This window comes from Tasmannia lanceolata, unplaced genomic scaffold (genome assembly GCF_043159265.1).
Source record: "Tasmannia lanceolata isolate RefF3 unplaced genomic scaffold, GAP_Taslan_0.1 ptg000018l, whole genome shotgun sequence".
Classification (NCBI taxonomy): Eukaryota; Viridiplantae; Streptophyta; class Magnoliopsida; order Canellales; family Winteraceae; genus Tasmannia; species Tasmannia lanceolata.
The window spans coordinates 61,000,893-61,026,065 of record NW_027518695.1 but is presented as its reverse complement, the minus strand read 5'-3'; the positions used below and the strand labels follow the sequence as shown (position 1 = coordinate 61,026,065).

At 39.9% G+C, this 25,173-nt stretch overlaps 2 protein-coding genes across 19 annotated transcripts in view; one reads left to right on the top strand and one right to left on the bottom strand.

Moving 5' to 3' along the window:
- Positions 1-25,173, bottom strand: part of LOC143851909 (uncharacterized) — an 80,647-nt gene that overhangs the window by 31,830 nt on the left and 23,644 nt on the right. For 13 of the 18 annotated variants that reach the window (XM_077361416.1, XM_077361413.1, XM_077361415.1 and 10 more), the window contains 3 exons: positions 9,994-10,034; positions 9,130-9,263; positions 2,496-5,389 (listed from right to left, as the gene is read on the bottom strand). In XM_077361416.1, the coding sequence (XP_077217531.1) occupies positions 3,071-3,994 (924 nt within the window). In that variant the 5' untranslated portion in view covers positions 3,995-5,389; positions 9,130-9,263; positions 9,994-10,034 and the 3' untranslated portion in view covers positions 2,496-3,070. Of the gene's footprint in view, positions 1-2,495; positions 5,390-9,129; positions 9,264-9,312; positions 9,575-9,993; positions 10,035-25,173 lie in introns of those variants that run through there. The other 5 variants (XM_077361420.1, XM_077361417.1, XM_077361418.1 and 2 more) reach the window with 3 other exon arrangements.
- On the top strand, positions 22,264-23,399 carry LOC143849400 (uncharacterized). Its single transcript, XM_077358407.1, has 3 exons — positions 22,264-22,900; positions 22,991-23,195; positions 23,291-23,399. The coding sequence occupies exons 1-3, from the start codon at positions 22,264-22,266 to the stop codon at positions 23,397-23,399; spliced, it is 951 nt and encodes a 316-aa protein (XP_077214522.1).

The window sequence follows — 25,173 nt, the reverse complement described above, 5'->3', positions numbered from 1 at the left end:
CGGAATTCCGAGAATTATTTTCGGAATTCCGCAGATACTATATCAAAATGTTTTGTTTTTTCACAATTCTGGTCGGAATTCCGAGAAAAAATTCTCGGAATTCCGCAGTAAACTTCGAATTTTTTGAAAATGTAAAACCTATGTGGTCGGAACTCCGAGAATTATGTCTCGGAATTCCGCAGCGACTCTGATGGTTTTTAAAAAAAAATTCGGAATTCCGAGACAGTCTCAGAATTCCGACACTTATGTAACCGCTTTTAAACCCTCGAACGTGCATTTTTTTTCATTTCCCTCTTCTAATTTTCCTTCGTTTTCTGTTCTCTCTGAAAACCGTTTCCAAACCCTAACTCCATTAACCATTCTCCCTTACAATCCCTTCAAATCTAACCCTAATTCATCATCTTCATCCTCCACAACCCTGTTTTTTACCCAAAAACCCATAAAATGCGTCATCCCTACTAAAACCCCCAATTTCTCTTCCTATTCCTCCATTTCCTCCTCCTTTTGTCAATTTTCTTCCATTCACACTCCTTCTCCTTCCATTTTCTCTTATTTTTCTTCCACATTCCTCATTTTCTTCGTCATCTCTTCCATTATAATCAATTTCTCTTCCATTTTCTTTCATTTTCTCCATTTTCAGAAATCTAAGGTTTCCCATCTTCCGTTTTACCCTCCATTACAACTTCTCTTATTCCCTAACTGTTCTCAAGATGCCTCGAACCAAAAATGTCCAAATCAGAGGTTCTACCCAACGCCAGGACGATGAAGGACCATCGAGGAAGCGGTCTAAGAAAGCTACGGCTCCGGCTCCCGAACTGGAGCTTATTCCAAATTCCTACTTCTCCTCTGCACAAGCGAAGAAGGTATGGCCGAAAATGGCTAATCGTGGTGTCCGCACCGGACGCTTCATAGAGCCCGACGTCCTCAAACACTTCGACCTTCAAGCTCGGTTTGACGCTCTTGGATGGACACAATTTCTTCATCTTGATGAGCTTATCTATCCTAGATTGGTACGTCTTTTCTATGCCAATCTCACAATCAGTCCTTCGTACTTCGAAATTGAGTCTCGCGTCAAGAAAACAACGATTCGACTCAATTATCATGAACTTGCTGAGATGCTTGAGATTAGTCCCGATGGTTTTGAGCATTACTTTTGGCCTGGAAATGGGATCCATTCACTTAATGATCTTGATCACGACACTGTGTATGGTCGGATTACCCGGAGTTATAGATCCAACATGATAGTGAAAGCCTCCCATCTCATTCCTGAAGCTAAGATGCTTCACAACTTCATGTTCAGCAACTTCACCCCTCGCGGGGGCATGACCGATGCTCTAAGGCCCTTAGAGGCCTACCTCATCTATTGTATTCTTGAGCGTCGCAAGGTTTGCCTACCCTATATCATCTTCCGTTTTATGTTCCAAACACTTAAGCGGTCCAGAGCCTCCTTGCCATATGGCATGCTCCTTACGTGTATCTTCCGCAACTTTGGCATTGCTCTGGATAGTGAGGCGACCATCATTCCTACCGCTCCATTTGATGATAAGTCTTTCCGGCGCATGGCTCTAAACAAAGAAGTAGTTGAAGTTGCAGCTGGAGAAGAAGACGAAGAAGGAGAAGAAGAAGGAGAGGAAGAAGAAGAAGAAGAAGATGAAGAAGAAGAGGCGGATCAGGATACTGAGGCACCTGTGGCACCACGGGCATCTCAGGATTTCACCGCTATGCAGGAGGCCCTTCAGCTATCCATGGCTTCTCAGTTTGAGAAGCTCACTACTCTCGTTGATAGGGAGATGACCAGTCGCTTCGAAACGCTCACTACTCACGTTGACACGGAGATGGCCAGTCGCTTCCACGCGCTCACTACTCACGTTGACACGGAGATGGCTAGTCGCTTTCAGACACTTACTACACAGATTGATGAACAGTGGACCACCTATTACCAGTACCTCTCCGGTGGTCAGTGGGATCAGCAGCCTGCCAGTTCCTCATATCCTCCACCACCACCTCCAGAGCAGTAGATGGCTTTAGTTCTCTGATGATGATGGATACTTTTTTGCTCAGACGCTTTATATATACTGACATATGATGTATTAAGCTTATCTTCTTGGATGATAATTTGGATAATGTAGTTCGTATGTTGGCCAAGCACCTGATAGGTAGATTCTATGATCAGTCGCTTTCAGGTTTTGACAATTCTACGTACTCCTTTGCTTTGTAAAAAAAAAATTTCTCATTAATTATAGCACCCCATTACAGAAAACATACATGTACTCCAAAAAAACATACAATTATTCCAAAACAATTATTCCAAAAAATGTTTATGTATTCCAAAAAATGCCGGGCCTGCAATTCATACTTATAGAAAAAACGGAGGCAGGCAGGATAGACCAGGACTGCAATAAAATTTGCACGAATCGATTAACGCCAGCACGGGTTGTATCGAGGACTAGTAAAAAAAACATGTTAGATTGATCATACCTGTTCTCCATTGGTGCGGAAGGCCCGATTGGAGCCTCGTTTTCCTGACGATTTACGATGGGAGGATTCTTGCACGATCTCTTATTATGTCTAAGTTGCCCGCAGGTACCGCACTTATGTGCACTCCTCTTTCTAGTCCTCTCTCCACTCTGACTTTTTTCGGTCGCCCTGGCTGTCGTCTTACTTTTGGCGGCAATACCAACGGCAAAGTATGGGAAGGATCTGGCCATTGCGATCGATCTAACGTGGGATAAACTACTCCGTCATAAGTCTTCCGATATGCATCGGCCAGATACCAATCCTGGCAGTAACTGTATGGATCTTGGTGGTTTAGTCCCATGGCTGCTATCGCATGCCCGCACGAAATTCCCATCGTTTGGAACATACGACACGTACATGTTTGCTTAGCTAAGTCCACCTGGTCAACGTGGTACCTGGACGTTACTTGAAATTCGGTCCAACTACACTGCCACGGCGTATAGGCACTTGCTTCTTTACATGCTTCCGCCAACCAGGATTCCGCTTTGGGTGTCAAACGAGTCGTCCATTTGCTACATGTCTTCTGACGGAACTGAAAGAAGTCACAAACTTTTCATCTTGTGTTTTCTAAAAGTGCTGCAATTGGCAACTCCCTTGCTCCCTTTAAAACGGCATTGAAGCACTCAGCTGCGTTAGTTGTCAACACGTTATATCTGCATCCTTCAAAATACGCGCTCGCCCAATTTTCTTTAGGAATGTCCGATATCCATTGGTGTGCTCTTTTACTCTGACTTTTAATACTCTCCATCGCATCCTTAAAAGCACCCTCCCTTAGGGAATATGCAGCTGTCATAAAGAGTTTCCAGAGCTTTTCATTTTTAAAGGTTGAATGGAAGTTGGCATTGAGGTGATGGATGTAATAGCTATGGTGTGACCTGGGCAAAGCTTCAGCTACGGCTCTAGGCAACCCCTTCATCCGGTCCGACCCAATCGTGATGACATCTCGGCCCGCTGAAATGAAATTATGACGGAACAAATGCAGAAACCATACCCAGCTTTCATACGTCTCAGCCTCGACTACTGCAAATGCTAGCAGGAATAACCCACCGTTGCCGTCTATCCCAGTTGCGGCTAGTAGAGTCCCCCTGTACTTCCCCCGCAAATGGGTCCCATCAATTAGGGCGAGGGGCCTAACTGTTCGGTTGAATGCACGTATGCTAGGGCTAAATGACCAAAATAAACGGGCGAAAGTATCATCCCCTCTTGGCCGTAACTCTCGGGATCGGCACAACCGTATTATTGTGCCAGGATTTCTTCTTACCAACTCCTCAGTATACGCAGGCAGGATGCGGTAAGACGCCTCGGCATTTCCGCACTTAATTTCGTGTATAAGCTCCTTCGTCATGTGGGCTTTTCGATAGGACAATGTTATACCCCACTGGACCTTGATGTACTCTCTTATCAAAGTAGCCTTCACGTCTTCTGGTCGGGGGAATAACGCTACACAATTTTCAGCAGCCCATTTTGCAGTGGCCATGGGATGATCGTTCCCTTTCACTGTGCCTGAGCATGTGTGCTGGGGGATAAATGTTTTTACCTTAACATAATCTGTGTAAGTGGTCCCTGTGATACGCCACGGGCAACGACGCTCCTTGCATCTAACGCCATACTTTGTGGGATTTTTCTCCTGTGGGACAAACACAAAATGATGCTAGATTGCATAGTCTCTGACTTTCTTTTCAAAGACTTTAAGATTTGGGAACATTGCCCCAACCGTGAACTCCTGAAGTCGCACAATCTCATTTACTTCATCAGCCCCTACAACCATTTCATCTGCTTCCATCGGCTGCCTTCATACGTATTTCCCAAAGCATTGCCTAGATAATTAGTAGGTTCATCCTGCTCATCACCCATGTCCTCACCGTCACTGAAGTCCTCTTCATCATCACCAAAGTCATCATCATCGTTATTACTGCCATCGTTCGGTCTAATCAATTCATTAGCATGAACATCACCTCCAAAATTCCTAGACAACTCCTCATCGTATTGGCTTGGATGGGTTGTCTCAAACTCGGTCTCAGTGGTGTCGGTCTCATTAAAATTGGGATCATCAAAATCCTGATTCAAGTCCACTTCGTAGCTGCACATCGGGTAGCAATTAGAGATAAAATAATTGATTCATAAATGAAAGGAAGGAATATGAATAGCACTCAACAATTGCTCTCTACTATAATTTACCGATGTATGTTATGACTACTGCTATTTCTTCTTTTTTTTCCTTCTCGAGCAACGACCGATGGACTCGGTGATGCAGGGACAGAATTAATTTTCGCCTCGAAGCGTCTGCAAATGAGGTAGGGATCGTTGCGACACCAACATTCTGGTAAGAAATATGATCTTCATAAACTTCACTTAAGTTGGCGTGACATCTGCGCAAAGGTGAGTAACAATAAAGGGAAGGCAATTTCACAAATGGATTGTAAACAATCAACTATTTTACCTATCACTCGTATATCCATCACCACATCTTCCTTCATCAGGAGGATCTCCACACCGAGACAGCAGACCGACATCCGTAGGGTGAGGAGAATTGTTTCCTCCAAAATTGTACTCTTTAGTTACATACAAGCTCAGAGAATTAATAATCGTACTATCAAAAAGCATCATCACCAGATCAAGGTCGTTATCATCTCGAATATCATGTAAGATGATCTGATATGGGTCTAAAATATATCGACACTTGATGGATAAAGAAACATTACTTCGATTAGTCCCAATTTTCCTGTGAATTAGAGTGTCAAATTCTCTAAATTTTATTTTCTAACCCACAATTAATGGCAACTTCTTCCCTCCGACGTATTCAAATGATACCGCATCCTTTACAAAGCCGTCGACATGTAAGATAAAAGAAGCTCTTCGTTCTACTGTTCTCCTGTTTACACAAAATTAAACCATTGTCAAAATAACCAATTAAAAAAAAAAACCATTCCAATTAACAAGTAAAGCACCCATTTTTGAATTATGCACAACTTCAACCATTGCTAAGTCTCCATAAAACAACATAAACCACTACTAAGACCTACTAAGTCATGACAAGGAAATATGAACCACTGCTTACCCCATATAAAGCACTTAGAAATACTATAAACCACTGTTAAGCCAATATAAACCACTGTTAAGCCAATATAAACCACTTATAAACACTCTAAACCAATGGTTATCCTAAATAAACAACTTATAAACACTCTAAAACCACTGCTAACTCTATATAAACTACTTATAAACACTCTAAACCACTGATAGGGTTATATAAACCACTTATAAACACTATAAACCACTGATAAGCCACTCTAAAACAACTGGTAAGTCTATATAAACCACTTCTTACCCTGAATAAACCATGTATAAACAATCTAAACCACTGATAAGCCTACATAAACCACTTATAAACAGTCTAAACCACTGATAGGCTTATATAAACCACTGTTTACCCTATATAAACCAGTTGTAAAAACTCTAAACCACTGATAAACCTATATAAACCACTTATAAACAGTATAAACTACTTCTTACCCTGTATAAACCATGTATAAACACTCTAAACCACTGATATGCCTACATAAACCATTTATAAACAGTCTAAACCACTGATAGGCTTATATAAACCACTGTTTACCTTATATAAACCAGTTGTAAAAACTCTAAACCACTGATAAACCTATATAAACCACTTATAAACACTATAAACTACTTCTTACCCTGTATAAACCATGTATAAACACTCTAAACCACTGATAAGCCTACATAAACTACTTATAAACAGTCTAAACCACTGATAGGCCTATATAAACCACTGTTTACCTTATATAAACCAGTTGTAAAAACTCTAAACCACTGATAAACCTATATAAACCACTTATAAACAGTATAAACTACTTCTTACCCTGTATAAACCATGTATAAACACTCTAAACCACTGATAAGCCTACATAAACCACTTATAAACAGTCTAAACCACTGATAGGCTTATATAAACCACTGTTTACCCTATATAAACCACTTGTAAACACTCTAAACCACTGATAAGCCTATATAAAGCACTTATAAACACTATAAACTACTTCTTACCCTGTATAAATCATTTATAAACACAATTATAAACACTCTAAACCACTGGTAACCCTTAATAAACCACTACTTACGATTATAAACCACTACGGAGGAATCTTACCCAAAGAACCTATATAAACCACTTATAAACACCCACTTGAGTACTGGTTTATGGTAGTGAAATACTGGTTTAACTTAAGAAATTAGTGGATTACAGTAAAATAACAATGATTATAAAGTGTTTAAAGTAATTTAAATAAGATTAAATAGTGATTGAAGGCTTTCTGCAATGGAAGACAGTAGTTTAACATGAAAAACTTTCATTCAAGTTTATAAACATGCCTTATAATGGAAAGAGAAGGGAGAGGGGTAAAAATACACACCTTTCCATTCAATGGAAGCTTTCTGCAATGGCATGGTGGTTTCTAGTGAAGATTTTTAAGATTTCCAAATCCAATAACGTTTTTTTCCAATATTTGTTGAAAATGGAGCCGTTGTGCAATGCAATGAAGGGTTAGGAAGGCTTTCACATCTAAAAATGAGGTTTTTAGCAATAGAATGGAGCTTTTGGCATCTAACAATGGAGGTTTTTGGGTTTCAAAAATGGAGGTTTTTGGGTTTTTCATACGTATGTTTTGTTGGTAGGTGGAAGGAAGAAGAAGAAGAGGGAAAAAGGTGGGTTTTGGGATTTGTTTTCCCCTAAATGTAATAATTTCAAATAGGTGATTTGATAGGGGGAAAGAGAGAGAGAGAGAGAGAGAGAGAGAGAGAGAGAGAGAGAGAGAGAGTCAAGGGCATTTTAGTCATATGCACTCTTCATTGGTGATTTAGAAAACAGCCCTCTTGAAATGTCATAGTCAGAAGAAACCCCTTCTATTTGGTCATTTTCCCTATATAGAAATGAGTGGAGCCCACAAGGATGATCCAAACCGTTCCTCTGTTGGGCCACCATGTTGTCCCACTATACTTCTTAAAAAATTGCAAAAGCAATATAATATTTACTTGCAAAGGAGATCAGATAACTAAAATCATATATTTGGATAACTATTGTGTTGATATCCGCACATACTCGGGCATAGTGTATAGAAGCACTGGGTCCACAATTGAATAAATTTTAGGCGCATGATTTAGAGAGAGAAGCAGTCCTGAAATTTCCATGGTATTTTAGACACAGTTGTTTGATTTAGCTTTTGAGGATAGAATTTGAGCCCAAAAGTGATTATTTTACTCGAATTACAATTAGGCCCCTTTGTTTTGATTTGAGAACGATTGAGAGACCAAAACTGATTAATGGGGTCAAAATTGAACGTAATTTGGAATCCAATAATCAGTGTTGGAAATACAATCGGTTCCGAAAAACCAAAACAAACAGGGCCTAACCTTCCGATCTATAGACGTTTCCAATTTTCTATAACATGCAGTTCCTAGATATATCATAAGGCTAGGATCGTCTTGTGGAAATGATTTTAGAGCACAACCTTTTTACATCGTAGCCCATGAAATGGAAGGTTTGGATCATCCTATGGTGTGATGTAGAGTACTTTTTGGAGAATACAATGGAAGCTTACACACCGTATAAAAACTCTAAAAATGGGGTGTGGGGATATCAAAATCTGACCTGTAAAATTATTTAAATGGGGTGTGGGAATACCAAAATTTCTCAAGAGAGAGGTTAATTAACAAGAAGAGTGAAACATGGAAACGTTCAATGTACAAAGAGATTTAATAGCAATAAATATAGGTAAAGAAGATTTGTTTCTATTATAAACTTTTTTTGGGGAGAAAAACGATTTGCAACGCTGGATCAAGAGAGAAAGAGAAATAAAATATAGAGAGAAAATCTCGAAAATATTGGGCGGAGGTTATCTCTCTCTAGGTAAGATGGAAATATAGAGAGAGAAAGAGAGATAGAAAATATTGATAGAAAATCTATAAAATACCGGGCGGAGGTTTTTTCTCTCAGGGTGAGACGAAATAGGGGGTTGACACGTAAGCAAAGTCACTCGCATTCTACACTAAACTGCTTGTATAGTAAGATCCATATAATAATGCATCTTGAGAGATACATTAACAATAACTCTGCATTTTACTTGGTTCAATGCGATAAAACTCGATGGGATTGATCCATATAATATTGTAAAGTGCCAAGCTAGGATAAACAATGGCATAACAATCCTAGGTTTTAATCCCACTTCAATTCCACAATCCTAGATCTTAGCTAAGATCGTGCTTTTTAAGGATTTGATAAAGTATGTACATCTAAAGAAAATAGTAAGTTCATCAAAAGTAAAGTCAAATCTAAGCAGAGTACAATATCTCCTTAAATGGCATGATTTTAGGACGCTTTCATGGCCTATGATATTTGATTTTCCTTTACACAATCTCATCATTCTGAACACAACAACTAAATCAAATTTATAAGAAACACATAACCATACCCAAATACAAAACATAGAGTAGAAGAAAATAATAATATAAGAAAATGGCCAAAAAAAGTTCAAAATATAGGAGACAAAAATAATATATAAATCTATTCAACATGATAGAAACTAAAATACTTACCCCATGGCAAAATGAATAACTAAAAAAGACTATTTGCTTTGAAATCCCTCCCCATTGGCCGAAATCATCTTCATAATCCAGCTGATATCCACAATCGGAAGGAAATAAACTTGCAAAAGAAATTATGTGCTCATCTGCCATAGAATTATAATTTTTTCTTAAAAAAAAGAATTATAGCATTTCATTTTATCCAATAAATAAATGGCAATGTGGTATCATTCCAAAATAGAAGACCCAATTTCACCATAATGGCCATTTTCCATTTGTTCATCACTCGTGGTGGCACTACAGTGCTAGGCAAATACACAGACTACAAAATAACAGGTAAGTACTAATCCCAAAACAAAGCCATTGATGGTTAGCCCGCATTCATCTTGGTTTTGGTGTCGATACCTAAGAAGGCATGAATAACTCTATCAAGGCTATGTTTGAATGGGGGCAATTTCTGCAAAAGTTTGGAGAGGAAAATATTAGTAAAATTTGGTACGTTTTTTCATATAAAAAGACACAAATTCAAACAATCCTATTCATAAGGGACCTTCAATTTATAATACCATCACTTTAAGTTAATCCTCTAAATCATGGAAAGGAAAAGAATCATAAAAAAATCCATAAAAAATGTTCACCTTGCAATCCAAACAGGACCTTCAATTTATAATTACTTAAAGGACAACAAAACCCCAAAATCCATAAAAAGTTGGTGTTGGATTTTTTGCAAAAACTTAAATTAAAAAATAAAATTTCTCACAAAATTGGAAGTTGGGTTGTTCATGCATCAAAGAAACTAACAAAGCTCAGCGATTAAAAAAATTAAATGGAGATAACTTTTTGGCTGAAAGTTTGAATAAATAATAAAAATCTTACCTTTTTCCTTTTATCTAACTCATGACGTGCAGCAACAAATCCTGCAAAAGAAACAAAGAAAGGGTATCTTTAAGAAAGAGATTTGGGGAATAAAACTATAGTGGTGTTTGGAAAGGGGGAAAATGAAACACTAAATAGTAAAGAAAAATCAAAACCCAAGAGGGTTACCAGAAGAAAAATCTAAAGAAAGATATTAAATCAAAGGCTGTGGATTTCAGAGATTGCATAGCATATATATCATGCTAGAATGTATGCACTCACCATCATCGTTGGTTTCCACTTTTGGAATTCCGACTTTTCAACATACCAAAGTGATTCTTGCAATTTCTATCGTTTTTTAAAATATTATTTATAGCAAATTAACGTAGAGGAGGGATATTAGGACTTTTATTTGGATTGGAAACCAAATCGTTTAAGGAAGAGGTGAGAGAGAGATGATTGGGTTGGATAAAAATAAAAAGCGAATATAGAGGAGGGGTATTAGGCTTTTTTATAGGATGGGAAACCTAACCGTTTAGGAGTCTGTCGTTTTCAATGCGTATATATTTTAGCAATTAATCGGAATGTGGCAACATGTAGATAACGAAAAGACTTGCAAATAACAGGAAAGAGTTTTATGCATATTGGAATTTGTTTGTTTTTAGAATATTTAATTCTCTATGACACGTAGGAAATAAATCTCCACGAAGGCGTGAGGGAGGAAGGGGAGGGCTGCCACCTCAGCGGTGAACAGTAAACCTCCCTTCCTCTTTATTATATACTAGTGGGACACCCTGTGCGATGCACAGAGCGACAAAGAAAATATGCTTTAAAATGTACCATCTTAACTCTGAAGAAGGTAATGTATCGGGCACCACCTTGAAACCCTATCAAAGGTGGCATCCAACATAGGTACTGAACAATAGCTATTGCACATTATCAGGTTGCATACAAAACACAGGTACTGAAGTGGATGCAAAAATGATGAACTATTCAAAAGATACATGAAGGAATTTAATGCAGTTGGGACAGAGAATGTGAATGGTCAGATTATACTCAACAACATGGGCCAGAAAACATTAGCATAGTCAGTTCCACCACATTAAAAATTTTATGGGCATCAACCTTCAGTGCCATCTTGATGTACTACTTCTAAGTATTAACAACATTCGGTGATGAAGACATCTAAGAGCAAATAAAAACTCTATTTCTCTCAATAACATGGAAAGAGCCAAAGCTCAAATCCTCCTCCCTCAAAACTCATACCGACCACCACCCACACAACATGAAGAAAGAACTCATGGCCAACAGGAAACATAGATAGCTGTGTTTACTTGCATGGATAAATGCCAAATTATGCACCCATATGCAACAAAAATCATGACATGATGATAGATTCAAATCAATGCAGAAAAACAAATAAAATAAAATAAGGGGCATGTAGTGCACCCAAACAAATGAGAGAAACTCAAACCTGTGATTTTCCTCCCACGAAGCAAAGTGGTACCCATAAAAATTAACCTTTCAAAGCATGGTATTCTTGTTGATTAGGATTAAAATATTCAATTAACCTTTCTAAGCAAGGTATTCTAATTCTAATTGATTATAATCGAAATCTTGTCCTGTAATTTGGAATTTTTTGTTTTGCAACTCTCTGCCTTTTGAGGAAGACTCTGTTTCTCTGCAACATGTTCAGAGTAATACATGTAACTCGGAACAGAAAATCACAAAAAACACAACTCGGAACATGTTAATAGTTACCAGCATAAATTCCATTGATTGTTCCTCATAAAAGAAAATGAGAACATGAAGGCTGTGTCTATCGGTCCAAATTCCAAAAATTCAAAATAGAATTGACCAGTACCCAAATAAAAAAATAACCAGAATAGGGTGATCATGACTCTATCCGAGGCGTCAGAGATACAGAACCAACCTCTAGATACGCCCTCCATGAATAGAGCTGCCATACGTGAAACTACGCTGGGCACAGTATGGACGGAGCTACAGGAAAGATGCGTAATGACTCATATATTCTCGTTCTCTTCTGCTCTGTTCAGAGAGAGAGAGAGAGAGAGCGGGGTTAAATGTTGATCTCCATGGCGGTCAAAGGGGTTTGGGTATGAATATCAAGACGGTTAGGGGGTGAAAACGTCACAGGACGCGATGAGAAAAAGGGAAAATGACATTCTAGACTAAGCATTGTTGAAGATGTGATAAACGGAAAGGACAGAGGAGTTTCATATTGAGTAATGACATGAGTAACGTTTCCTTTAATAAAAAGACATAATTGAAAATGAATCGATTGGGAAATTGGGCTTTTTATGGATGGCAAATGGCCATTTTCCTGCGCGTGGGAAGAGACGCCTTGTTAGTGCGGGAAGCAAAGGGTTGCAACTGTTTGCAGAGTTTTCCGCGATGCCTTTCGTATACTAACTCTCCATCCAACCTAGCATATCGAGAGATCTTTAGTATTACGGTGACACGTAGGATTGATTGCCACGTTGGCGGAAGGTGGGTCTGTCCACATCAGCAAAACGGTTAGAAGTTCATCATCTGAAGAGATTTAAGAAGAGATCGTAACCGTTCCCTTTTTCAAGGATATGGAGGAAAATCAGGTAGGATAGAATTAATCGCTTTCTTTTAAACGGATGGGATTGAATAAATATTGAAGAGATTTTAGAAGAGAGAGCGTTCCCTTTTTTAAGGATATGGAGGAAAATCAGGTCGGATAGAAATAATTGCAAAAAAATCAGGGTCTGTGGAATGCGGAGGTGGCTGCCAACTCGGATTGTGGAGGACGGGGAGGGCTGCCACATATGCAGTGAACAGTAAACCTCCCTTCCTCTTTATTGGTCTGTGGAATGCTCAGGTGGCTGCCAAGTCGGATTGTGGAGGAAGGGGAGGGCTGCCACGTATGCGGTCAACAGTAAACCTCCCTTTCTCTTTATTCTATTAGATATAGATAGATTACCTTTTGGGTTTTCGTTTTAAATGAGGAAATGATGCATGCGCCAAATAGCATTCTTCTTTAAATTTTTAACTTTTTTTAATAAGCAGCTAAATGCTCTCACAATGGTCAAAAAGCAAATAACACCCATTCAGAAAAGTAATTAAAAAAGTGAAAAATATTATCATAAAAAGGGTGCATATATCATTAACCTTAAATAATTATGAGGTATTTGCTAGGCAATTCGGCGGAAAAGCCATTTCGCGGCTGACTTTTGCATGAGAGAATAGCCACAGGGGCTCTCTTTTCAGGAGATTTTGTCTTATTCATTTAATTCAGCTGAGGTAGCTGTTCTCTCATGCAAAAGTCAGTCATGAAATGGCCTAGCAAATCCCTAATTATGAATAAAAGGTTTAGTACTGATAAGAAATGATAAGATATATACCACTCTTGTGAGGATTCTCCAGATTCACCACTCCTGTGAGGGTTATCCGTATACACATCACCCATCCTTAACGAACAATAGTTGGAAAGGATAAATATGTTATATTTAATTATCTGTTGTAATTAATCTGTAAATTCCATTTGTAATCACCCTATTGGGTTTACTCTATTATTAAATACAAAACACCACTGCCCACGATGGGTAAGGTTTTTTCTCAATCTTCATGGTATCAAAGCCTATGGGATTTGCCCCGATAGCCTCAATCCTTCCTCCTTTCTGCTCCAGTAGACTCAATCCTTCCTCCTTTTGGTCAAACCTCCTCTAGTTCATTTGCCAAATCTCTCTCCAAAGTCCTCTTTCTTCTTCACCATGTCAAATCGATTGACACCACCTCCTCCAGTTCTAAATCCAGCTACTCTCTTCCTAATTTCCAACTTCTTTCCCACCTTGTTTCCATCAAACTCACTTCAGAAAATTACCTATTATGGCACCATCAAATGATACCCATACTCAAATCACAGAAGCTCTACAAATAAGTAAGATGGTTCTTATCCGGCACCTCCGCCATTTCTAGAAGTTACGGATGAGAAAACATCCACCGTTACCACGGTCGATAATCCAGATTATGATGATTGGGTACTCACAGATCAGCTTCTTATAAGTTGGCTTTTTGCAACAATGACAGAGCCAATGCTGGCTCAAGTGGGTGATCTCACCACTTCACAAGAAGTTTGGAATTCTCTCGCACAGATGTATGCGTCTCAATCCGAAGCTCGAATTGATCAACTGCGAACAAAGCTCCAAAATATCAAAAAGGGGAGTAGCTCCATTGCGGAATACGTAAACCAAATCAAAGGAATCTCTGATCAACTAGCTGCAGTACAAAGTCCAATGCCTCAAAAAGAACTTGTATCTTGCACTCTTCACGGTCTTCCGGGCGACTATGAATCATTTTCCACTTCTCTATTCACCAGGTCAGATGGTTTACCCTCTTTTTTGAAATTAATTGAAATGCTATATGCTCAAGAATGTCGTCTTGAAGAATATCATGCCAACCAACATATTGAGCGCACTGCCTTTCTCTCTGCAAGGGTCTTGGCAAATTTAATCCAAAAAGAGGCAACCAAAATTTTGGTTGTTCCAATACTAATGGTGATAACTGACAAAAATTCCACTTTAACAATAGATTTGGAAGTGACAACAGGAATGACCGAAATCGTAACATATATCGTGGATCTCCTTCTATGGATACAAAACTCTCAACCAATATCCCTTGCCAAATCTGTGGCCTACAAGGGCATGAAGCAACAACCTGTTGGAAACGTTACCAACCAGGTGATATGGCACACTCATTTGCTGGTCTCCACATGAACTCGCCTCTTGATGAAATTTGGTATCCTGATACAAGAGCTTCAAATCACATGACAATGGAGAACTCTGGCCTCACCAATCGCATGAAGTTTAATGGGAATGATCAAGTATTTGTTGGTAAGGGTATGAATCTCCCAATCAATGAAACTGGTAATCTCTCTCTCAACACTAAGTCTGGTCATCTTCATCTTAAAAATGTTCTACATGTCCCTCAACTTTGCAAAAATTTATTATCAGTTGGACAATATACTCAAGATAATGATTGCTTCTTCATCTTTTATGGAAATGGATTCTATGTGAAGGACCGGAAGACTGGGAGAATCTTGCTCGAAGGAACAAGTAAAAATGGGCTATATCTGATCGTACCACTGCACGAAGATCGAGCACAGATTTCAGGATTGGCTACGGGAGTAACTACACCAACAGCATCACGTGAGGTTTGGCACCTGAGACTTGGTCATCCGAATAATGGTGTCATGGGATCTCTCATTAAAAATGGTAGCATTTATATTTCTGGTTTTAGGAAGCAAATAAATATTTGCCCTAGTTGTCAAACTGGGAAGAGTAGACGGCTTTCATTTAGTGCTTCTGAATCCTTTTCTAATGGACCATTAGATTTGTTGCATTCTGATTTGTGGGGTCCATCCCCTACTTTATCACGTCTTGGACATCGTTATTATTTCTTAATTGTTGATGATTATTCAAGGTTTAGTTGGATCATGCCTCTTACTAAGAAAAATGATGCTTTGGATGCTTTTGTCTCTTTTAAACGTTTGGTTGAAAACTATTTTGGAAGAACTATTAAAGCATTTCAAGCAGACCATGGTGTTGAATTTACTGGGTCCTTCTCTGCTTACTTAGATCATTGTGGTATTTATCAACGTTTTTCATTCCCTGCAACACCAGAACAAAATGGTGTTGCAGAACGCAAACATAGACATATCACTGAAATAGCATAGCCCTGTTGGATCAGGCTGGGATAAAGAAATCCTTTGGTTGGATGCCTTTCAAACAAGTGTGTATTTGATAAATCGCCTACCTTCTCCTATCTTGGGAAAGAAATCCCCATATGAAATCATGTATGGAAAGCCTCTTAACTATTCACTTTTGAAGGCTTTTGGTAGTAGATGCTTTCCACATTTACGGCCATTCAATGACAATAAACTTGAGACTAGAACTAAGCCATGTGTATTCATTGGCTATGCTGAACACCACAAGGGCTACAAATGCTTGGATCCATCCACTGGTGGAACATATGTTTCTCGTCACGTAGTTTTTGATGAGACTTTATTTCCCTTTGCAGGAATGCAATCTGGCCCTGTGATGCCGACCTCATCTACTGATATCCAACAATGGATATATCTTGAACATCATGTACCTTCATCATCACCTTCCATATCAATTCATGTCCCTAATTCTTCTCAACTAAACAATTCAAACACTTCTCCAGAAGTAGCTACTCAAGAATCAGATTCTCTACCTATGGTTACTCAACCTGAAATTAGTTCTGAACCAGATCCACAACAACCTGACACTCCCATGGAGCCCACTATCTCGACCACATTAGACCCAGTACCCTCCACTCCCCTACCCCCTTCGACTCCACTAAGACGGCACCATATGGTGACTAGGCTTCAAGATGGAACCAGGCGTCCTAAGGTCTTAATGGCAACTCGTCATCCCATTCCTTCATGTTACATGGCTCTCGCTGCTACCTTAGAACCAACTTGTTATACTCAAGCTGTCAAACTAACCCAATGGCGTGCTGCAATGATAGATGAACACAATGCACTCTGCAAGAACAATACATGGGCACTTGTACTGAATCATCCATCTTGTGGTCGGATGCAAATGGGTTTTTCGTCTCAAGCGTAGGTCTGATAGGTCCATTGAACACCATAAAGCCAGGCTTGTTGCAAAAGGGTTCAATCAGCAAGCTGGGGTCGACTATGGTGAAACTTTTAGTCCCGTCGTCAAGCCCACTACTATCCGCACCGTCCTTGCATTGGCTGTTAATCACGGTTGGTCTATTCGTCAATTGGACATCAAAATGAGTTCCTGCATGGATATCTTAATGAAGTTGTATATATGAAACAACCACCTGGATTCACCGACCCATCTCGACCTAATCATGTCTGTCGACTTCAACGAGCCTTATATGGCCTCAAACAGGCTCCACGAGCCTGATTTCACCGCTTTACCATTACCATAGCACTGTTTTGACAAGGATTTACCCAAAGTAAAGCTGATTGCTCTATGTTTGTGCATCACTCATCTCATGGAATTATTATCCTTCTCCTCTATGTGGATGACATCATCGTCACCGGCTCGTCCTCTGGGTATCAAACTTTCTCAGATGCCTTCATCATCACTTTGATATGAAGGATCTCGGTCCTTTGCATTTCTTCCTTGGAGTTGAGGTTCAACGCTCTCCATCTCAACTAATCATGACTCAGACCAAGTACACACTTGATCTGCTTAATCGTGCATCCATGCTTGGTTCAAAACCTATCTCCACGCCTGTCTCTTCTGGTTCCAAGCTTTCAGCTCATGATGGTACTTCTATTTCTGAAGTTACACTTTATCGTAGTATTGTTGGGGCACTACAATATCTAACTCTTACAAGGCCTGATATTACCTATGCTGTAAATCAAGCCTGTCAATTTATGCATGCACCTACCACTACTCACTTGATAGCAGTTAAGCGAATTCTTCGTTACTTAAAAGGAACACTTGGCTATGGGATATGCCTTCCTCGTTCTTCCGATCTTCGTATACGAGCATACTCTGATGCCGATTGGGCAGGTAATCGAGATGATCGCCGATCCACGACTGGTTGTTGTATATTTCTTGTTCCGCATTTGGTATCTTGGTGCTCCAAGAAACAACCAACAGTTTTTCGCTCAAGTACAGAGGCTGAATACCCTGCTCTTGCAGTTTGTTCGACTGAAATAACTTGGTTGAAATATCTCCTACGTGATCTTGGAGTGCCACCTTCGTCACTTTCCTTACTTCTTTGTGATAATACAGTGCCACGCATCTCACTATCAATCCAATGCTTCACACTCGGACAAAGCACATCGACATTGACTATCATTTCGTACGGGATAGTGTTACTGATGGCTCTCTCATTGTTCGTTATACTCCTACAGAGCACCAACTGGCTGACATATTCACTAAGGGACTGCCAAATCAACGTTTTCATTGGCTACGTTCCAAGCTTCTCGTGCCCGCTTCTAGAGGTCCCGATAACCTCGCGGGGGATGATAAGAGATGATAAGATACCACTCTTGTGAGGATTCTCCGGATTCACCACTCCTGTGAGGGTTATCCGTATACACATCACCCATCCTCAACCAACAATAGTTGGAAAGGATAGTATGTTATATTTAATTATCTGTTGTAATTAATCTGTAAATTCCATTTGTAATCACCCTATCGGGTTTACTATATTATTAAATACAAAACACCACTGCCCACGATGGGTAAGGTTTTTCCTCAATCTTCATGTACTCATAAGAGTACATCTAAACCCAAGAGATGGGTCCCACCACATCCACCAATGGGAATGCATGAAGAAAAATTTCAGAATTTCACGTAGTTCTCATAAACTCCTCCAAACTATAAGGTTCCTGTCGAAAAGAACACAAGAAAATTCTGTTTCTCTGATCTAAGGGTGCAACACAGGTCGGGTTGCGTCTGGCTGAGGCCAACCCGACCCGACCCGACCCCAAGAATCCTTTTTTCCAACCTGAACCCGACCCGACCTGATTTCCTACCCGACAAGGTTCAACCCAACCCGAGGAACCCTTTTTTCCAACCCGAACCCGACCCGACCCGACCCGACCCGACCCACCCCGAGTTCAACCGAATCCGAATATTTAAGCTTAGAAAAAAAATTCATAAAAAATGTCGGCTGAACTCAGCTCGGGTTGCCGAAAACCTCAACCTAAACCCGATCCGAGCTCAACCCGGGTTGGGAAAACTCAACCCGACCCCCACCCTGGCCCAAACTCAACCCGACCCAACTTTTTTTTTTTTTTTTTCGGGTTGAACCCGACCCGAATTGCACCCCTACTTTGACCACCGTTGATCACAAGATCCATGGTGTTCGAACAGTGTGTACAAAGTAACTGCAAAATGCCATCTTCAAACTAACTTCTTGCAGTCCGCAATTCACGGCGTTTGAGCCGCTAACTTTGATAGGTGAACACGATTTTCTGGAGGGGTCCACAATTGTCAGCCCACTATATTAATATTATCTTCTCCAAAAATTACCCCAGAACTTCATTGAAATAACTAAAAACCCAAGGAATGTTGAGCCGTTGATATTAACCGTAATATTAAATGGGCAGTCATAAATTCACCCCCTTCTAGGATGAATTCACTCCATATTTTTCAAAATGGACTGTAAAGCCCACGCCATAGGATGATCCGAACCGCCCATTTGATGGATCGCCCATTTGATTGGCCGCAACATAAACAGGCTATGCCCCAAAAATCATTTCCATCGGATGATCCCAACTAACCGATCTATAGAAGTTTCCATAATGTGATTCCCTCTTTAGATCAGAGGGTCAGAATCATCCTATGGAAATGATTTTTGGGGCACAGCTATTTACATTGTGGCCCATGAAAGGGGCGGTTTGGATCATCCTATGTTGTGGGCTGATCTTTTCTCTCACTTGCTTCTTTACTTTTGCTTGGCCTCTAAGCAATCTTCCCTTTTTTAATATATATAGAAGTAAAATAAAGATTTATTTCATCCAATGGGGCCCACTAGATGACGCCCAAAAGAAGGGGGGAAAGGAGGTAAGTCGTGCGCACGCCTCCCTTTTTGGGAGTTGCGCACGATTGAAAAATTAGAATTTCCCTAATTTTTTGTAGCTTTACTTATCTCCCTCCTTAATTATTATTTTATTGCTTTAAATTCTAACTTCCCATGTTTTTACGTGTGTATTCTTATTTACTAGTGATTCTACAAAATCCTTTGGGTTAGTATATTTCTTTTCTTTCTAAGAATCCTAAATATTACTCCCTACCCAAATGGGTTAGTATATTTCTTTTCTTTCTAAGAATCCTAAATATTAGCCCCCGCTCAAATGGGCCCACTTTATGGGACGAGAATGGGAGGAGAAAGCAATTGCCATACCCACTCAAAACTTGGAGTGGGCGGCAATTTTTTTGGGAAATGGGATATGGCAATTTTTTTGGAGTTTGGGGGATACAGCCAAAATTATAGGTCTTAAAAAAAGAAAGTTTCATTCTCCGCTAACTTTTACCATGTGCCAAAAATACCCCTTAAGTCTCTCTTTGAATAATATATCAACTAGGGTTAGTATAGACATACAATTTTCATAACTTTCGGGTTGCCACTAACAAAGTTTTTATTAAAAAAAATTATCAAGGTTTCGGGTGTTACATCAGTTATTAGGGATTGTGTGGCTAGTCATTTGAACTCCACTTTTCCTCCTAATAACATTGCTAAGAGCCCACATGTGGGTGAGAAGAACATGGGTCATGGCCGTCTACGACCCAAACTACATAGTACTACTACCTTCAAATGTTCCAACCATACTTATAAATTTCGTTTCGTTTCGTCCGAAATGGACGAAACATTTCGTTTTCGTTCCGAAAACGAAACGAAATCTTCAAACTTTCGTTTCGTCCGAAATTTCGGTCATTTCGTTTGAAATTGACCGAAATTTCAGATTTCGTCCGAAATGGACGAAATTTTGAATTTCATCCGAAATTGGCTATAACGGCTAGTTTGACTGTTTTTTGCAGAAATTACATCAATGCCCCTGTAACGGCTCTTTTGGGTTTTTGACCAGTTTAGCCTCCAAATGTGACCGTTTATAGCTGTTGGGAAGGGTATTCTAGTCATTTTTACTTGCACAAACAATAAAAAACTCTATAAATAGCATTTCCCCTTCCTTCTTCTCCTCCACCTTCACATAAGTGATTCTCCTTCTCTTTTCTACTTTCACTTACACTATCTATTCTAATAAATTTTCTACAAGTCTACACTCTTCTTCAACTCAATCCAAGTCTATTTTGGAGCAAAGGGAAGGCCTACCTTCAACTTACAACTACAAGAACTATTTCCTAAGGCTTGCAAATTACAAGTTACACTACAAATTTCAAGTGAAAGCGTACAAGTTACACTACAAATTTCAAGTGAGGGAAGGCTAATATTATCTTGTTCTCTTCAAATCAAGTTCAACCTCAAGGTTCTCTTTATTTCTTTCAATTTCCTTTCTTTTATTTCTTACTTCATTTGTCCCCTTCTACTTCATTTTTTTGTAATTTGTTTCAATTTTCTTTCTTCTAATTCATTTTTCCCCTTCTTCTACTTCATTTCAGAATGAGTGGGTCGGGCTCGGGACCTTCTGCAGGAGCATCCTCTATTGGTTCGGCACCCGCTAGATCGGATGACCCGGCATGGGCTTACGGTACATTGGTTCCGGGTCAAAAAAATAAAGTAACTTGCATATTCTGTGGCAAAGTCATATCGGGTGGAGGTATAACCCGCTTGAAAGAACATTTAGTGGCTGTTCCTGGTGAAGTAACATCATGCAAAAAAGTGACTGAAGATGTAAAATATCGAATGAAGCAAGTTTTAGATGCAAAGAGAAAAGAAAGGGGTAGGATGAGCCTATCCAGAGCAGAGGTTGGAGGTTTTTATGGCACACCAAACGAAGAAGAAGAGCAGGATGAAGAAGACATTGGCACACAATTGCCTCAACGAAGAGGTAAGGAAGTTCTTGTAGAACCGAGTGGGACAAAAAGGAAGAAGAAGGGAATCACAGGAGGGATCAGGAATTTCTTTGCACCACGAACAACCCCTGGAGCCCAGCCAAGCATTAAAAGTGCTTTGGCTACCAAAGAAACAATGGATAGAGCAGACATGGCGGTTGGCATGCTTTGCTACGATGCCAATCTCCCTTTCAACATTGCCAATTCACCTTTCTGGCAACCTATGTTTGATGCTGTGAATGCCGTGGGTTCGGGTTATAAGGCACCTACTTATCATGCTTTAAGGGGTTCCATTTTGAAGAATACAGTGGATGAGGTAAACAACTACTTGGAGGAGATTAAGATGTCATGGAGATACACTGGCTGTAGCATTATGGCAGATGGATGGACAGACATCAAACAACGTTCCCTAATCAACTTTTTGGTGTACTGCCCTAAAAGAGTCATATTCCTCAAATCTGTTGATGCATCTGGCATAGTGAAGAATGCCGATGAATTATACAATATCTTTGAAAAGATTGCCGGAGAGGTGAATCCGGAATATGTGGTGCAATTTGTAACTGACAGTGAGCCAAGTTACAAAGCTGCTGGGAAAAGACTAGAAGCTGCGTTTGGTACATTCTTCTGGACTCTGTGTGCAGCTCATTGCTTAGATCTCATCTTGGAGCATCTGTGCAAACCGACTGTATTTCCTCACATAGTAGCCACAATTGAGAGGGCTCGGACGATTACAAAGTTCATCTACAACCATGGAAGCCTCTTGAATTTGATGAGGAAGAAGTTCACATGTGGGAAGGAATTGTGCCGCCCTGCTGCAACCAGATTTGCTACAAATTTCATTAGCATACAAAGTCTGGTGTTGAATCGGAAAGCACTTCAGCAGATGTTTGTGTCTGATGAGTATAGTACTAGTAGGTTTGTCCAACACCCACTGAGTGAAGGGGTGGTTAGTACTGTGTTGGATAAATCTTTTTGGGACCAATGCAAGTTCATTCTAAACATCAGCGAGCCTTTAGTGAGAGTGCTGCGTTTGGTAGATCGGCAGGACAAACCGGCGATGGGTTATCTATATGAGGCCATGGATAAGGCCAAAGAGAACATCAAGGAGAGGTTGAAGAGAAAATCAGATTACATGCCCATCTGGAGGATCATTGACCAAAGATGGGATAGGCAACTCCACAGTCCCCTCCATGCAGCAGGATATTTTCTTAACCCTGCTCTCTTTTTCACTCCTACCTTCTCTAGGCACAGTGAAGTAACCAGAGGCTTGTTGGCATGCATCACTCGACTGGTACCTGATGAAGCTACACAAGACCTCATCACCAATCAGATTGAGGATTATCGAGAGGCTAAGGGTATGTTTGGAATGAAGCTTGCAATCCGCAACCGAACGAAGTTGGGACCAGGTATATTTGAGTTGTTTGTTTAATTAAGTATAATTCATTTTAACTTTCAGTTTCTCAACAAATAATGCTTTACTATTTGTTACTTTACAGTTGCATGGTGGAATCAATTCGGAGGTGATGTGGAAGAATTACAGACCTTTGCAATCAGAATCCTCAGTCAGACCTGCAGTGCGACTGGGTGTGAAAGGAATTGGAGCACCTTCGAACACATTCACTCTGCAAAGAGAAATAGGTTGGAGCACCAGAGATTAGATGACTTGGTGTTTGTCCATTACAATCTTAAGTTTCGAGAAAGGTATACAACGTAATATAATATTTTCAACTCTCACCTCATCACTTTAAGCTTTTAAGTTTAACCTTTGACATTAAACTTAATGTTTTCCTTTTCAGGGACTTGTTGAGGAAATCATCTACCACTAGTGACCCTTTGAGCATAGACCATCTGGATATCATGATGGATTGGGTTGCAGAAGAAGAAGATGTCATATTCACGCCATAAGACATTGGGTGGGAAAATTTTGAAGCACCTACTGCTGTGGTTTGAGCCGGGGACGACGACGACGACTTTCTCATGCCTCTTGAAGAAGATGTCCCTACTGGTGGTCTAGGTGGTGATGACGGCGGCGACGACGACGACGAAGAAGACATTGAGTATGATCATCCGGGTTATGATGACTGAGAGTTGTTGCTACTAGCTATTGTCTATGTTTCACTTTCATGTATCTTTTTTTTTAATGTTTTTCTATGTATCAGACTATCAGTTGGACTTGTGCAAGACTTTATGTGTTTAAGTAATGAATATGCCTTTTGGGACACATATTTTGGACTATTTATTAGTTTTTCATCTTTTTCTATTGATTTTTTATTTTTTTGGATTTTTCTCATATTTTTTAATATATTTTTTGTGTAAACGAAAAGTTTCGACCGAAATGCACCGAAATGACCGAAATCCCACCGAAATTTCATGTCAGTGGCCAAAACGAAATGGCGACCGAAACGGAATTTACAACTATGGTTCCAACTGTAATGAATGGGGTCATAGATCATCTGATTGTCCACAGAGCGCATATTTTATGGAGTAAAATAGGATTATACTTTATTTCAGCCGTACATACTACTCTCGAGCATATGGACAGATATAAGTGATCAATTATGGCTTGGAGCATTTGCTGAAATGCTTAGCTAGAGAGGACCATCACCAATAGAACGAGTTTACATAATTTGGTTCATTCTTTTGAGACCATTCGTGTCCATCTCCTTCCACACCTCCTAGATCGTACACATGTGCTCTATACTGGGAAGTGCATCACTAAGGCTGACGCCTTCGCCCACTACATCAAAGAGGTAAATCGAGAGATGTTAGAGAGTTTGTGACCGAGTGTTGAGAGGAAAGAGGTTTCCATTGGTCACCATCATAGAGATCACTACTATAGCATGGAGGATCTAGAGATGGTGTTCCTTCGAAGTGTATCGGTTTGTGATTGGAGCATATCATCATTCATGTGAAACAACCAATTACTCAAAAGCTTAAGCTGTTGTAGATGGCGTTATTTAATCTTTTATACTTTAACACTCCCCCTCCGTGTGGCCCCGTCTTTTCAAGGGTTGGCTTACACATGGCGCATGTGGCCCCTATTTTGGGTTGGCCATTACATGTAGATTTCTTAATGTCAAGAAGTTTTGAACCCAGAGCAATTGCTTTGATACCATGTGAAACAACCAATTACTCCAAAAGCTTAAGCTGTTGTAGATGGCGTTATTTAATCTTTTATACTTCAACAATTCACACATCGCTTCATAACATTCCATAGACGTTCAAAGTAAGGAGACCTGTCGAGGATTTTGCTAGCGGTACCTAGTTCATTAGCGAGGATGTTCTTGGATTGAGCGTTTGTGATAGTGTGGTACAATTGCAAGGACTTCCTCAAGAACCAACAAATTCTAGTTCCGAACAGCCATGATGTTGATTTCCTCATCTTTGTCTTGATACCAGTCATAAATAGGCCATATTTGATCCTCTTCTTCGCTGTCACCGTTAGTAAGTCAACACTCTTATGGGTAAGAATAGGATGCATGTCCTAATTCCCCACAAGAGAAACATCGAATCATCGACCCAATGAGCGCTCGTTCCTTTAATGTAACAGTCCGGTCAACCCCTTCAACAGTCCTGGGACTCATTCAATTTGATAAAGGAGATGCATGATCGCTTCTAGTAGCTGTTTAGTCAATCCTTGACACCCCAACAACACTATAACTCATTGTGTTTGCAGGTG

Coding starts and splice junctions, on each gene's coding strand:
- LOC143849400 (XM_077358407.1), top strand. CDS start 22,264: ATGAGGAAGAAGTTCACATGTGGGAAGGAATTGTGCCGCCCTGCTGCA. Junction 22,901..22,990: donor CCGAACGAAGTTGGGACCAG/GTATATTTGAGT, acceptor GTTACTTTACAG/TTGCATGGTGGAATCAATTC. Junction 23,196..23,290: donor AATCTTAAGTTTCGAGAAAG/GTATACAACGTA, acceptor TTTCCTTTTCAG/GGACTTGTTGAGGAAATCAT.